The sequence below is a fragment of the Zea mays genome, chromosome 6, assembly GCF_902167145.1.
Source record: "Zea mays cultivar B73 chromosome 6, Zm-B73-REFERENCE-NAM-5.0, whole genome shotgun sequence".
NCBI lineage: Eukaryota > Viridiplantae > Streptophyta > Magnoliopsida > Poales > Poaceae > Zea > Zea mays.
The window spans coordinates 119,402,923-119,417,674 of NC_050101.1; the positions used below are offsets into that span (position 1 = coordinate 119,402,923).

Here is a 14,752-nt window from a genome sequence, read left to right on the forward strand (position 1 = left end):
CTCCACAAGCCGACCACAAAGGTCAAGACAATCTCTTCTCAAATCAGCTCAAGGAGCGGGTGATACAAACTTCTTGGGGTTGTCCACAAATTTGGAGACTCCCAAGCAACCTCTAACCGTCAAGGAACACGAGGTTCCAAGAGTAACAAATCCGCACACGGTTAAGTTTGCAACGAGCTCAAGAACAAGAGAATGGGAGAATCGAGATGAAATTGACAGCGAGTTCGATCGAGTTCACCTCACACCAAGGGTCCTTCAAATGATTGAAGGAGATGCGATTGCGGGTGTGAAAGGTGAAGTGAATGCTCTTGTTTGAAGGTTGGTCAGCCAAGAATTCGTGGGAGAGGCAGGAGTTAATGAGAGAGAGAGTGTGAGGGGGTATATAAAGGATCCCCCAAAAGCTGGCAGTCGTTGGGAGAAAATGGGCAAAAACCGGTTGAACCGGTTTTCAAACCGGTTGAACCGGTTTTCAAACCGGTTGAACCGGTTTCTACCAGGGGGATCCCAGTCCACTGGGCTACTCAGCCGGACACTTGACCGGTTTCAAAACCGGCTGAGTAGGGACAAAATTCGGCTCAACCGGTTTTGGAAAAATATCTGCTGCGACTTTTTCTGACAGCTCTGACTGTCAGACAGGTCAGAGCAGAGGTGGCAGATGAACAGTACCGAAACCGGTTGAACCAGTTTCAGGACCGGTTGAACCGGTTTTGGGGGATGAAACCAAACTTTGAGAATTTTGAAGAGAACAAAAGGGGAGACTTTGTGGGAAGTAAAATTTGTTTTTCTCAAGGGCATTCATGATCTGGGAAAATGATCTCCAAGGAGTTTTCAAAAGATTTTGAACTTGGCTCGTTTCACAACTTACTTAACCGTCGCAGATCCCTCTTAATTGTACGGCGATTCCTATGACTCAAGAATTATAAATTTAGCACCGCCGTTATTTCTTAGCACTTGGAGCACGCCATTTGATGTGGAATTTTAAATCCGCCGTGCTTTATACTTTTATGCTCGTAAGATCTGTGCTTCTCCTGTCTGTAGAAATATTGTGTACATACTAGGAGCAAACTGGTTAGAATCTTAGTTTGTTTTGTCATTAATCACCAAAACCCTCAATTAGGGTTGATTGCACTTACACTAGCGTTCCCGTCGACCAAATTTTGGGCTCTGTTGATGGCACTGAGTTGGTTCCTACTGGTTCATTGCGAGCTGCTTCGGGTGGTGACCCTATGCCAGGTCATCAATTGATCTCTCACGATTTGGGAGTCCCTTCGTTCTTCTCCAACCTCCAGGTACTGTGATATATTCTAGCTTGACTTTTACACCGTACGAACTGCTGTCATTACACTCATCTGTTCTCCATATCAGGCATTGGTGGACGGGATGGCTAGTCAGCTGAGGTTGCAAGGTGCTTCTGTTCCAGAAGGAGCTTCATCTCTGGCACGTTGGAATCCGGTGTTGCTTCAACATCGTGTTTCTGACTTTGAGGCGACAAATGCTGGTTAGTGCTCTTTTGCTTCTCTTCGTCTACCTTATTGAACTGCTTTACACTTTGACCCTTTTTGATTGATTATTTCTCGCTAGATATGGCTCGGCAGATTTCCGTTCTTGAAGAAAAACATTCTCAAGGTCAGGCCGAACTGGTCCCGCGGTGTTCTGATTTTGAGGAAAAGTATTCTCAAAGCCAGATTGAGCTGGCCCAGGTCTCTGCTGCTCTGAGTGACGCTAACACAGTGAACTCTACTCTTCGTGCTCAGCTTGATTCTGAAAAGGTGATTTATGAAACTGTGCCTTGTATTGCCGTGTTCCTATTGCTTGCTTGATGTTTGAAGGAGCTGATTCTTGTTTGTAGGAAGAAAAACGTGCCCTTGTTGCTTCTCGCGACAATCTTGACAGACTATATCGTGATTCTAGCAACTCGTTGACCATCCTGGAGAGGAGCCATCGATTTACCATGGAGGAGTTAGACAATCATCGTTGTAAGCTGCAGGAATCCACAGATGACGTGATCCATCTCAGGCAGTTGATATCGGCTAAGGATGCTGCTATCAAAGAACTGCGCGCTTCCAAGAAGTCCATCGCCCAGGAGCTAGAGACCGCTCAGTTGGCTACCAAAGTTGCTGAAGAAACTTCCATTACTCTAAGGGCCCAGCGCGACAGAGCCATGGATAAATCCATTCGCGTGGGGCGAATCTTGATGAGGAGACCCGGCGTGGTTGTTCCTGACGATATAAGGGCTGACGTGAACGCTGCTCCTGATTCCTCAAGTCGCCCTTCTTCGTCGGTTGCTCCTGAGAAAGATATTGCAAAATAGAGAAATATTTGCGTGCTTTGAGCGCGCGGTTATCATGATCGGATATCTGTTAGCGGACACCAGTTCGGCATTTGAATGATATTGTTACTCTCCTATTGTTTTAGAATTCGGCAGTTCGTAAATTTGCTGGAGTAAAATGTTGTGTGATGATTTTGAAACTTGTTTACGGGATATAGAGGTCACCCCTATATGAGTAATTGTAAGCATGTGAAATCGCCTTAAGTCGTTGCTGACTTAAATCGATTGCTTTTGTTAATAGGGCATAGTGGTCATCCCAAGTTAAGTAAGCGTGAGCTTGTTGCACCGTCTTAAGTCGTTGCTGACTTAAGCCGATTGCTCCGTTAGCAGGGCATAGTGGTCACCCCGAATTAAGTAAGCGCGAGCATGTTGCACCGACTTAAGTCGTTGCCGACTTAAGCCGATTGCTCCGTTAGCTAGGCATAGTGGTCACCCCGAATTAAGTAAGCGCGAGCATGTTGCACCGTCTTAAGTCGTTGCCGACTTAAGCCGATTGCTCCGTCAGCAGGGCATAGTGGTCACCCCGAGTTAAGTAAGCGCGAGCATGTTGCACCGTCTTAAGTCGTTGCCGACTTAAGCCGATTGCTCCATTAGCAGGGCATAGTGGTCACCCCGAGTTAAGTAAGCGCGAGCATGTTGCACTGTCTTAAGTCGTTGTCGACTTAAGCCGATTGCTCCGTTAGTAGGGCATAGTGGTCACCCCGAGTTAAGTAAGCGCGAGCATGTTGCACCGTCTTAAGTCGTTGCCGACTTAAGCCGGTTGCTCCGTTAGCAGGGCATAGTGGTCACCCCGAGTTAAATAAGAATGTCGGTCAATCATGAACAAACTGAGTATTCTTGAAGCCTTTTTTTATTGATGACATATTTCCCATTTTACAGAGTACATTATCGTCCCGATAGCTTTTGAAATACAGTTAGAGGTAAAACTTCCTGAGGTGTTCTATATTCCAGGAGTTCCCAATTTCTGTGCCGTCCATTTGAGTGAGACGATATGATCTCGGCCGAGTGACTTCTGCTACTATGAATGGTCCTTCCCATGAGGGTGACAACTTGTGTCGTCCCTCCCCCGTTAGAATTCGGCGGAGGACGAGATCTCCCACTGAAAAGGATCGTTGTCGTACGGCCTTGTCGTGATAGCGTCTCAGAGTCTGCTGGTATCGTGCTGATTGAATTACCGCATTCAGTCGTTCTTCTTCGAGTACATCAATGTCCTCCAGCCTAGTAGCTTCGGCTTCTGCTATGCTTTCGAAGATCAACCTTGGTGCCCCAAACTTGAGATCAGCGGGTAATACCGCCTCTGACCCATAGACCATGAAGAAAGGAGTGTTTCCATGCAGAGCTCGGCTAGGTTGGGTTCTTAGGCTCCAAACGACGTAGGGCAATTCCCTTATCCACTTTCCTGCGAACTTTTCATTCTTATCAAAGACATTTTTCCTGAGTGCCTCCAATATCATCCCGTTAGCTCGTTCAACCTGCCCGTTGGCTCTTGGGTGTGCTACTGAAGCATACTTGATCTGAATGCTTTTTTGCTCGCAGAAATCGAAGAACTCTGAACTTGTGAAGTTAGATCCTAGGTCAGTTATGATATTGTTCGGTATCCCGAACCTGAATATTATGTCTTGTATGAATTCCACGGCCTTAGCTGAGGTTAAAGAAGCAATGGGTTTGAACTCTATCAATTTAGTGAATTTGTCGATTGCTACCAGTACATGAGTGTATCCTCCTTGAGCTTTCTTGAAAGGTCCAATCATATCCAGTCCCCAGCACGCGAAGGGCCAAGTTACTGGTATGGTCTGCAGTTGCTGTGCTGGTAGATGTTGTTGCTTTGACAAGTACTAGCAAGCTTCGCACCTCTGAACTAACTCGGCTGCGTCACTTTTCGCTGTTGGCCAATAGAATCCTGACTTGAAGACCTTCCCGACTAGTGTCTTGGATGTTGCGTGTATTCCACATTGCCCAGCATGGACCTCATCTAGAAGTCGCTTCCCAGTAGATGAGAGAATGCATTTCATGAGGATGCCTGATGCACCCCTTCTGTATAATGTATCCCCAATGAGTGTGTAGTGAGCTAATTGTCTAGCGATGCGCTCGGCTGCATTTTTGTCATCTGGTTCCTCTTCATTCTTTATATATCTGATGATCGGCCTTCTCTAGTCATCAGAGTCTGACTCTGGTTGAATTACGATATTACACTCTTCTGCCTGATCCATTGAGATGCTTGGTTGTGGTATTTCTTGTACAAAGACTCCAGGTGGGACCTGAGTTCGACTGGACCCTAGCTTGGACAGTACATCGGCTGCCGTGTTTCGATCTCTTTCTACGTGATGAAATTCCAGACCTTCAAATTTATCTTCTAGTTTTCGGACGGCAGCGCAGTACTTTCCCATTGAATCGCTTGAACAATCTCATTCTTTGTTTATCTGGCTTATGACTACCAAAGAATCTCCGTATACCATCAGTCTCTTGATGCCTAGTGATATAGCAATGTTCAGTCCATGAATTAGAGCCTCATACTCGGCTGCGTTGTTGGAGGCTGGAAATAGCAACTGGAGGGCATATTTGAGGTGCTCACCTCCAGGTGTGGTGAAGAGAATTCCCGCGCCTGCTCCCTGCAGCCTCAGCGAGCCATCAAAATACATTCGCCATACTTCTGCAGTTTCTGGGTTATCTGGTACTTGTTGTTCAGTCCATTCAGATACGAAGTCAACCAACGCTTGAGTTTTGATGGCAGTGCGAGGTCGAAATTCGATGTCATGAGATCCCAGTTCACAGGCCCACTTGGCTATTCGGCCAATGGCTTCCTTATTGTGAAGAATATCCCCTATCGGAAAACCAGTGACTACTATGACTTTGTGGTCGTCAAAGTAGTGACGTAGCTTGCGGGCAGTTAGAAGTACTGCATATAATAGCTTCTGAACTTGAGGATACTTTTTCTTTGAGGGACCTAGAACTTCACTGATGAAATAAACAGGATGTTGCACTGGGTAGGCATGTCCTTCTTCGGCTCGCTCGACTACCAACGCGGTGCTTACCACGTGAGTCGTGCAAGAGATATACAGCAGCAAGTCTTCAGCTGGTTGAGTTGACGTGGCTCGCCGCGGCGACTTCAGCACTGGTGGTGTCGTCAAGAATTTTTTCAGTGCCTCTAGGGCTTCCTATGCTTCTGAAGTCCACTGAAACTTATCCACTTTCTTGAGTAGCTTGTAAAATGGTAAACCTTTTTCTCCCAGTCTGGATATGAATCTGCTCAGGGCTGCCATACATCCGGTAAGTCGCTGAACTTTCTTTTGTGATTGTGGTGCCTCCATTTTCATGATAGCTTCAATCTTATCCGGATTAGCTTCAATTCCCCGGTGGCTGACAATAAATCCGAGTAGCTTTCCTGCTGGTACCCCAAAGACACATTTTTCGGGATTAAGCTTCCATCGATATCATCGTAGGCTGTTGAAAACCAACTGTAAGTCTTCGATGAAGTTTTTCGAGTTCTCCGTTTTGATTACCACATCATCTACATAGGCTTCCACACGCCTGCCCCAGTGATCGGCTAAGCATGTTTGAATGGCTCTCTGATAAGTCGCTCCAGCGTTTTTGAGGCCAAACGGCATGGAGGTATAGCAGAAAGCACCGAACGGAGTGATGAACGCTGTTTTTTCCTCGTCTTCCTTTGCCAAGCTAATCTGATGATATCCGGAATAACAGTCCAGGAAAGACAGCACAGAACATCCAGCGGTGGAGTCTACCACCTGATCTATCCTAGGGAGCCCGAAGGGATCCTTTGGACAATGTTTGTTGAGATCCGTATAGTCACATGCGCCAATCCACTTTATTCTTTTTGAGTACAAGAACAGGGTTGGCTAACCACTCGGGATGTAACACCTCTCTAATAAACCCAGCCTCGACCAAGCGAGCCAGCTCAGCGCGAATGGCCTCTCTCTTGTCGGGCGTGAAGCGACGTAGTTTTTGCCGGATCGGCCTCGCCTGGGGATAGACCTTCAGTTTGTGCTCGGTCAGTTCTCTCGGGACTCCCGGCATATCCGCAGGTTGCCATGCAAATACGTCTCGGTTATCTTGCAGAAACTGGACGAGCGCGCCTTCCTATTTATCGTCCAGGCTGGAGCTGATGATGGCAGTCTTGCATTCATCAGCGAACCCCAGGTTGATCCTTTTAGTTTCTTCAGTCGGCCGCATAGAGGTCGCGGCTTGAGCTTCATTTGCCGCTGGCGCAAGGTCTTCCTCAGGCTTAGAGTTTGCCGGCGTTGAAGAAGTCGCCTACGGTTTGGTGGTGAGGGCCGCCTGGATGGCCACTCGGAAACATTCTGCGGCGCCTTGGAAGTCAGCGCGCACAGTTATGATTCCTTGTGGTCCTGGCATCTTCAATATCATGTACGTGTAATGCGGAATGGCCATGAATTTTGCCAATCCCGGCCTCCCGATAATGGCGTTGTACCCGCAGTCGAAGTTCGCCACTTCGAATCTCAGGAACTCGGTTCTGTAGTTCTCTGGAGTTCCTAAGGTGACGGGCATGTAGATATGGCCCAGCGGGTATTCCCCTTCAGTCGGCACGATGCCGAAGAAAGGAGTATCTGACTCGTGGAGCTCTTTGAGGTGAACTCCCAAGCCTTGGAGTGTCCGGGGGAAGATGACGTTGATGCTGCTCCGCCCGTCCACTAACACCTTCTTCACCCTGCTCTCTCGGATCACCGGATCGACGAGGAGCGGATATTTGCCTGGGTGGTCGAAGTTGAGCCATTGATCTGTTCGAGTGAAGGTGATCGGGTGCTCCGACCATCGGTACGGAGCGGGAGGACCGGTGGTCGCCACCAATATCTGGTGATCGTTGAGCTTTTGTTGTCTTCTGTTCTCCTGCGATCCATGTCCGCCGAAGATGACGTTGACCTCCCTGTCAACGCGCGGGAAGGCTCCACCTCCTCCCTCCTCCTGCTGCTGGGGTTGTTGTGGTTCTTCTGGTCCTCCCCGCGGCGGAGGAGGAGGTAGAGGTTGGAAGGGTCGGCCGTGTCCGACGGAGTGCTTGAAGTCCCTGCAGTTCCGAAGGGTGTGGCGCATGTCCTTGTGGTACGGGCACTGGGCGTCGAGGATGTCGTCCAGCGTGCGCTCGCCTCCGCGAGGTCCTCCCCGGGCGCGAGAGGCAGGTGGTCCGGCGGCGTGCACTTCTTCGCAAGGTCTCTTCTCCCAGCGTTTGTCGGGTTGCTGGTTCGCGTCGCGTTGTGGTGCTGCCGGTGCGGGCTTCGCTCCCCCGATGAGGTCCTGAGCTCGCTCGTCGGCGGTGATGTAGAGGTCAGCTTCCCAGAACAGCTGCTCGGAGGTAGTCGGCGCCTTCTGCAATATGGCTCGGACGAAGGCCGAGTCATTGGATCCTCTGTAGAAGTCCTCGATCACGACCGCCTCCGTGACCTCGGGGATACGATTTCTCATGGTCTGGAACCTTTTGAGGTACGACCGGAGAGTTTCGTCCCCCCGGCGCTTGATGGATTTGAGGTCCCATGGTTGCGCTGGTTTGTCGGAGAGGGACTGAAAGTTGGCGGTGAAGCGTCGACTGAAGTCGCTCCAGTCATCGATGCAGTGTCGGGGTAGATGTCGCAGCCATTGTAGTGCGTCTTGCCCGAGGACAATGGGTAAGTATGCAGTCATCACGTCCTCGGACGCTCCGGTGGCTCGAGCGGCGGTGGTGTAGACGGCCAGCCAGCCCCCTAGATCCTGCTTAGGTTCATATTTGTTGACATTGGATACCTTGAAGTTAGGGGCCATTGAATGGCCCTAAGGCGTGGAGTAAGGGCAGACACTCCACATGTGTCTTCCTGTCGTCGGGGATGATGTCTGTCCCGGGGAGGGGAGTAGTTGTTGTGGTTCCTCGACCGTCCCCGGGTAGTACCACCAGTCGAGGCCATCGTTGACTCGGTTCTGGTGGCCTGACTCCGAGCTGGGATGCCATGATCCCTGTCGTACTCCTCCCGGCGGCGGATCTCGTTCTCATGTCGTCGTTCACGCGAAGCATTGATGGAGCTTCGCGCGTCCCGGCGACTATTGATGGCGTGTCGCAGATCGTTCGACGGGTGAGCGAGAGGTAGAAGATGGTTGGTTGCTTGGGTGAACAGTCGTCGATAGCCCTCGGCGTCGGAAGTCCGATGGAGTCCATCAGCTATCCGAGCTAGTACCCCTTCGACTTCACTCGGCGTGTTCATGGCTCGGGCGAAGTCGGGATTCAGGTTACGCCCGAAGAGTGGATTTTCCCGGTGTTGCCTCGCATCCTGCTCGGCTTGTTCCTGAACTCGTCGGCGATCACGCCGTCTGGAGTTCCTTCGTTCTCTGAAGACGCGTTCCTCCGGAGTTTCTCCTATCTCTGAGACCTCGTCCCGCGAGACAGGCTGCTCTGGATCCTGCTCTCCGACCTCGTGATGTCGCCGGATGTTTCGGCGCCGATTTCTTCGTCGACGGGACTCCCGCTGAGGTGGTTCTTCTCCGGGCGCGGTCGGCTCGTCGTCGGAGACGGGGGGCGACTCCACTCTCCCGATGAAAAGAACGTCGGGGTAGAATGGTGCGGCTGTCGTGGCGATCTTCTTTCCGTTCTCCTTTGAGGGTGGAGGCATGGAAAGAACGACTTGCTTCCTCCTGGTCACTTTCTTCCTTGCGATTTGTGTCCATTCTTTCGTCGGGGAAGTAGACAGTGGATTTCTTCGGGTCAGCGGGCCCTCAGCCCCTGACTTGCTGAAGGCGATCTTTTTTCGGAGCGCTGGAGGCTGCGCTTTTTCTTTCCTTACTCCGATATTCTCGGAGTTTGTTGGAGGAGACTTCTTCGTTGGCGGATCTGCAATGCGGTGTAGAGTTCCCTCTTCATCTGCTAAGGATGAGATTGTTCCAAAGCAGAATACAGATCCGGGACGGAGGGTGATCTTGCGGTGGAAGGTGACGGCCATTGAGCTAGCTTAGATCGGCGACACACCCCCTACCTGGCGCGCCAGCTGTCGGTGTTTTGGGTCCGACCGCACACCCGGGGTTGCCCCTCAAGGTGTTTTAGGAGCAGGACGGTGTCGCCGACTGTAGCTAAATGGTTCGTGCTAGATGCACGAGGAACAATGGACAGTGTTTACAGGTTCGGGCCGCTTTGAGATGCGTAACACCCTACGTCCTGGCGAGTATGCTTTATGTGATGGGTTACAAGGGAGCTCTCTAAAGCTAGAACGTAGAGAGTTGGGGTGGATGGCTGAGTAGTGGGATCGATCGTTTTGAAGGGGTGCCCCCTAGGCCTTATATATTCGACCGTGAGGCAATACATGCGGATGAGATAACAAACTGCACCTAAGAGATAGTGAACTGATTGAGTCTATCTTCCTATAGTTCTGCCGACTTATCTTCGCCTGGTTCCGTTGTACGGGGCTTCAGCGCGGGAAAGTCGGATCTTCTGTTGTGGTTGCTTGCTCAACGTTGTGGGGCCGTCCGGGCTTGCACCGATCCGGCCTTATGTCAATCTGTTTTACTGATTGTTCCTCCCCAGGCCCATGAAGGAGTGACCTTACGATCTATTGGGCCCTTGGGTCTTTCGTGAGGTCTTTTATCCTTCCAGTGGACCCGGGGGATATCTGTCCCCCACAGCTTTCTAACTGGCATTCTCCAAGGGACGTGCCCCTGCACGATCCCCATGTACGGACGTGGCTTTTGGCCACTCCTTTAGTGTCTCCTTCTCTTGTATAAATATCAAAAGCAATAAAGGATGCAATGCCCCTTTTTCATTCTCGCGCACAGTTCTATTTTCTAACACGTCATCAGCACTTGCTTTTACAAAAGAGAGCAAAGGCCAAAACAAGACGACCGGAGGCAAGAAGTTCTTCATCAAAGGAAAAATAGTCGGGTACGCAATGATCTACAAAGAACTTTCTGTTGCCCTTCTTACCTTTATCCTTCGGTTTATGAACGGTGGCCATCGTCGCCGGCGAGGCGCTGACCTTGTCGCACGTCGTCTTCTACGTGCTGCGCATCGACATGGTCGCCGCCATGCCAAGAAGCGCGCAAGAAGGACTAGTGGTGATCCTGGCGCTGGTCCCAGCAACGCTGCGGCACCTGCCGCACCGCCGCAGCAACCGCCAGCGCCACGTCAAGACCGATGGGTGTGTCCTCCATCGCCTTCACCGGAGCGGGTTGCAGAGCGGTTGCATGAGCCCGAGACCCAGCAGCCACTCCGTCAGATGCGGTACTGCCCCCTCCATGGATGGGGGTCGTGTCCTGCTCGCCAACCGCGGGCTCCTCCAACGGATGTAGACAACGTAGCCTCCGCTGTTCGATCGAGCGGACTGCTCGTTCAAGTCGCTTCTCCAGCGCGCCCTCGTGCCCGGACACGGCTGACTGCGCGGAAATCAACCGACCCTCGCGGTCGCCCTGTCGGCCAGATCGCATCCACGTCCACTGCGACTGTTGTCGTCGAAGCCACCTCTTCCTCCTCCGACGATGAGAGGATCGCCTTAGTCTTCGGCGACGGGGTGCAGCAGCGACTGTCTACTCCGACTCCCGACTTGCTTCATATCCTAATAAAGAAATACATTCCATCTTGTGGTTTTTGCTTCAAATCCTGATAAAAAAGTACATTCTGTTTTATGGTTTGTATTAGAAGTCGCTCAGCAATGCCATGGTTTGTTTTGCTGGTATACGTCCAGTCATAGATTCTGGTGTGACATCCGATGCACTTATCTTGAGCCCAATCTTTTAGTAGTACAAGCATAGTACCTGTACGTATCTGTCCAGTGTCCAACTGGCATTTTTAGAGACAAGTATTTGAGGTCAGTCTTTGTCCCTTACAGGCCGTTTGAATCTATTTATTTTACGCCTCGTTTGGATCATTAGAATTGAATTCCATTCTAATAGACATATATCAATTAAGCTAATTTGGTTTTATACAAAATATATTTGTATATTATTATTAGCAAAATATCGGAGATATTTATGTGCTACATTTTTATTGTATAGAAGTGAGACGAAGAGTGTTATGTAAGTTACAGAATAGAAATAAATTCTACTAATACATAAAATTATTTCTCATCCTCCATCACATGAATTTTAGATATACTTATATCTGAATTTGGAAAGTGGTGGAATCTCAAATTCCAAACTAAGTTATTTTATTGAGTGAATTACAATTCCTATAAAATGAAGGGATCCAAACGCCCTAGAGAAATTAGAATTTACTTAATAAACAAGTCTGTTTAGTTTCAAATTTAACATCACATCATTTTTCAAATCTTGGATATAAGTTTGTCTTAAATTCATGAGGTGGAACATGTGAAATGATCTTATGTATCAACGGAATATGTTTCTACTATGTAACTTATTAGACGTTCGTTAGCAATCTCCTCTATAATAAAAATGTTGCACATAAATATTTCTCACACGTTGCTAATAATAATATATAAATATATTTCGTATAAAACTATATTAACTTAATTACAGCAAAACCAAATGTTCAAAATGACATTTCTTGTTACTAATGTAGGGGGGCAATTATGTATTTGTAGAAGTATCATGGAATCAAAGTTTATACTTGGCACAGCATCGAGGGCTTAGGACCGATTATTTTGTCGTCAGCCGAGCTGCAATAAACGGATAAATTTCAAACATCGCTGATCGCCATATCTCGTCATCCAGGAAGTTCTAGATGCGTAATGCACACCAACAAAAACCCTTGAATCTGAAACGCACAGCAACTGCCTAGCCAGTGTTAGGCGTCAGTTTGCTCCGGACTTGAACGATGAAAGCGAGAAGAACGATCGATGCACTGCGACAAACGGGACAAAAAAGAGAGAGAGAGAGGGTACGGTTAGTGTGCAGATGAAATAACATGATCCGTTCACGTGCGTATGATGGATGGTACATGCCAAAAATCGTGAAGGAAGAACCTCTTGGCGATTTCGCGTGCAGGACTGGTTCCTTCAGTTCAGAACTCGCAGCAATGCTTTGCAAGGACCCAACTGCACCAGCATTACATTTCATAAGCTTTGCTGCCATCCAATTTAATCAGTTACTCTCCGAGGAGTAATAATAATGCCTAACCATGGGAAACATTCAGCTACTATCCAGATGCAGAGGATCACTTGTTCAGCATCTGAATCTGATGCCCAGAAGGGTGGAGGAATTACCGTTCGGGGAGATGACGTAGCTGTTGTCCAGAAGGGTGGAGGAATCACCATCACGAGCCGGGGGAGCACGTGGAGCCGCCGCTGCCTCGCTGGCCTTGCCGTTGCCGCTTCTCTTCCCGAACGTTAGCAGCCGCTTGAGCCCGTTGACGGCGTCCATCGGTGACTGCGCACTGCTCCTCGGGGTCGTGGTCGGAGCTGGCACTCGCTTCTCGGCACCCTCCTCCGCTTCCGCGCTCTTCCTTGGCCGTGGTGAGACGCTGGCCTCCGGCGACTGCGCGGTGGCGCTGGGGCGCGGGGAGGAGCCGGTGGTGGCCGACGATGCAGCGCTAGCGAGCTCGGATCTCGGGGAGAATGAGGACTGGACGTTCGAGTACAGAGACTCAGAGCTCTCCCTTCGGAACTCTTCTTCCGCGTCGTCAGCTGCTGCTGCTGCTGCTGCTGGGGTTTCGGGAGGAGGAGGCCCCGGGATTTGCTCGTCGCTGTCCTTCTTGACGTACACGTAGCTCGGCTCGGTGTCAGAGTCTCCGGTGATCTCTTCGCTCCCGAACTTGTCCGGTGATCGATCGACGTGCTCTTGGACGTTGCTCTTACTGTCCTCGTTTGCACAGCCGGCCGGCGAGATCGCGCCGCTGCGGTAAGGTAGGTCCCTCTCCTTCGAAGCCACCAACACCAGAGGCGCTGGCATGTCGTCGCGTGATGCTTTAACGAGAAACGGCTCGGGGGCGACGGCAGACGATGCCTTCCTGCGATCGGCGACAACCGCCTGGTCCCTGGAACAGGAAGGAGCCGGTTTCTTGAGGTTGCTGGCACCTTCGTAGCTCGACCGAGGGGGCTGGAACCGCGACGGCCTGGGGCTCTCGCCGACGGCGACGGCGACAGAGGAGCAGCCGCGGTCCTTGAACATGCTCCTGCTCCGTGACAGCATCGTCGTCCTCGGCCTGGGCGTGGCCGGTGATGCCGCGGTGGACGGCGGCGGCGGCAGCCTGTTCTCCTTCCGTGGCGTGGCGGGTGGCTGTGGTTGCGCTTGCCGCAGCTCCCGTTGCAGGTGCGACGACGGACGCAGCCTGGGGTCGGGGGTGGACAGCCTCGGGCTGCCTGCCGCCAGCGACGACGGCACACTGGTCCGGGGCCGTGCGGGCTTCGCGGCCGGCGGCTGGCCCAGGTTGCCCCGTGGCGTCACAGGGATAGGGGTGGATGGCTTCACTTTCACCACCAAGTTACCGCCGGGCTTCTGCGGCGGCTTAACTTGATCCTGAAAAGACTTGTTTTACGCAGTAGATTTTTTTTAGCACTAAATCGACGGTCGACACTTCAACAAAATTAACCTTTTCGAGGACCAGCGTAAATCTGCGTGTAATGATTATATTGCGATCCCAGTTTTTGTGATCACATGATAGAAAGCAACTGATGCATGATATTGTTCGCTAAGTTTTCACTGGATGGCCATACATGAACTAAAAGATGTTAGCGAAAAGCCTCGTGTAAGTACGACTGATCAACTAATTAAACAACAACGGATCACAAGAAAGACACAAAAGTACGCCTACAGCGCAAGGAAACGTGATACTTGCCGGTTGCCTCTTCCAAAAAGGTTGGACAGAACAAATTAATATTCTACAGTAACTTGTCTACAGCTACAACGAACGTACCGCTTTAGTTTCGTCCATCTTGTAGCCAAACATGAATGAAACGGCAAATGAAAAAAAAAAGTCATTTGATTTGAAGAACCATCGGAACAGAAATTGCAACAATGCAAGGAAATGCAAGAAGAAAAGGGCACCGTATGGTTGGAAACAATTGAATGGTTCCATGTGAACTGAACTGCAGCTGCAAGGAAGGAAGCCAAAGAAAGTGGCGCCTGAACGCATTCTCGAGAGCTTACCTCTCTGGCGTGACCGGTGGCGGTGGCTGCCGCGAGCTCGCCGTCCCCGCCACGCCGGCCGCGCGAGCCGGCGCGGTCGAGGCGCGCCCAGAGCGCCTGCACCTCGGCCTCCTTGCGCTCCATGCGCGCGCGCCACTCCTGGCGCAGCCGCTCGTCCCTCCTCCTCACGTACTCCTCGTACCTTCTGCCCCTCCCGGCCGCGTCGTCCCCGCCGCGTGCCTCCTCCGCGCGCGCGACTTCGGCGACGGCGTCATGCGCCCTCCTCTCGGCGAGACGCCGCTTGTACCCCGCGAAGTCCCGCTCCAGCTCGGCCGCCTTCGCCCACAGGTGGTCCGTGCCCGCCGCGCGAACCACGGTCGTCGTCGGCGCTGCTGGCGCTCGCGACGACATAGCTAGCTGCCA

The 14,752-nt window shown here is 51.0% G+C and overlaps 1 protein-coding gene across 1 annotated transcript; it reads right to left on the reverse strand.

Moving 5' to 3' along the window:
• Positions 1-11,729: 11,729 nt before the first annotated feature.
• On the reverse strand, positions 11,730-14,315 carry LOC103629874 (endochitinase A-like). The gene is made up of 3 exons (XM_008650973.3): positions 12,469-14,315; positions 12,229-12,300; positions 11,730-12,107 (listed from the first exon to the last, which is right to left on the reverse strand). The coding sequence occupies exons 1-3, from the start codon at positions 13,391-13,393 to the stop codon at positions 12,058-12,060; spliced, it is 1,047 nt and encodes a 348-aa protein (XP_008649195.1). The 5' UTR covers positions 13,394-14,315; the 3' UTR covers positions 11,730-12,057.
• Positions 14,316-14,752: the final 437 nt, after the last annotated feature.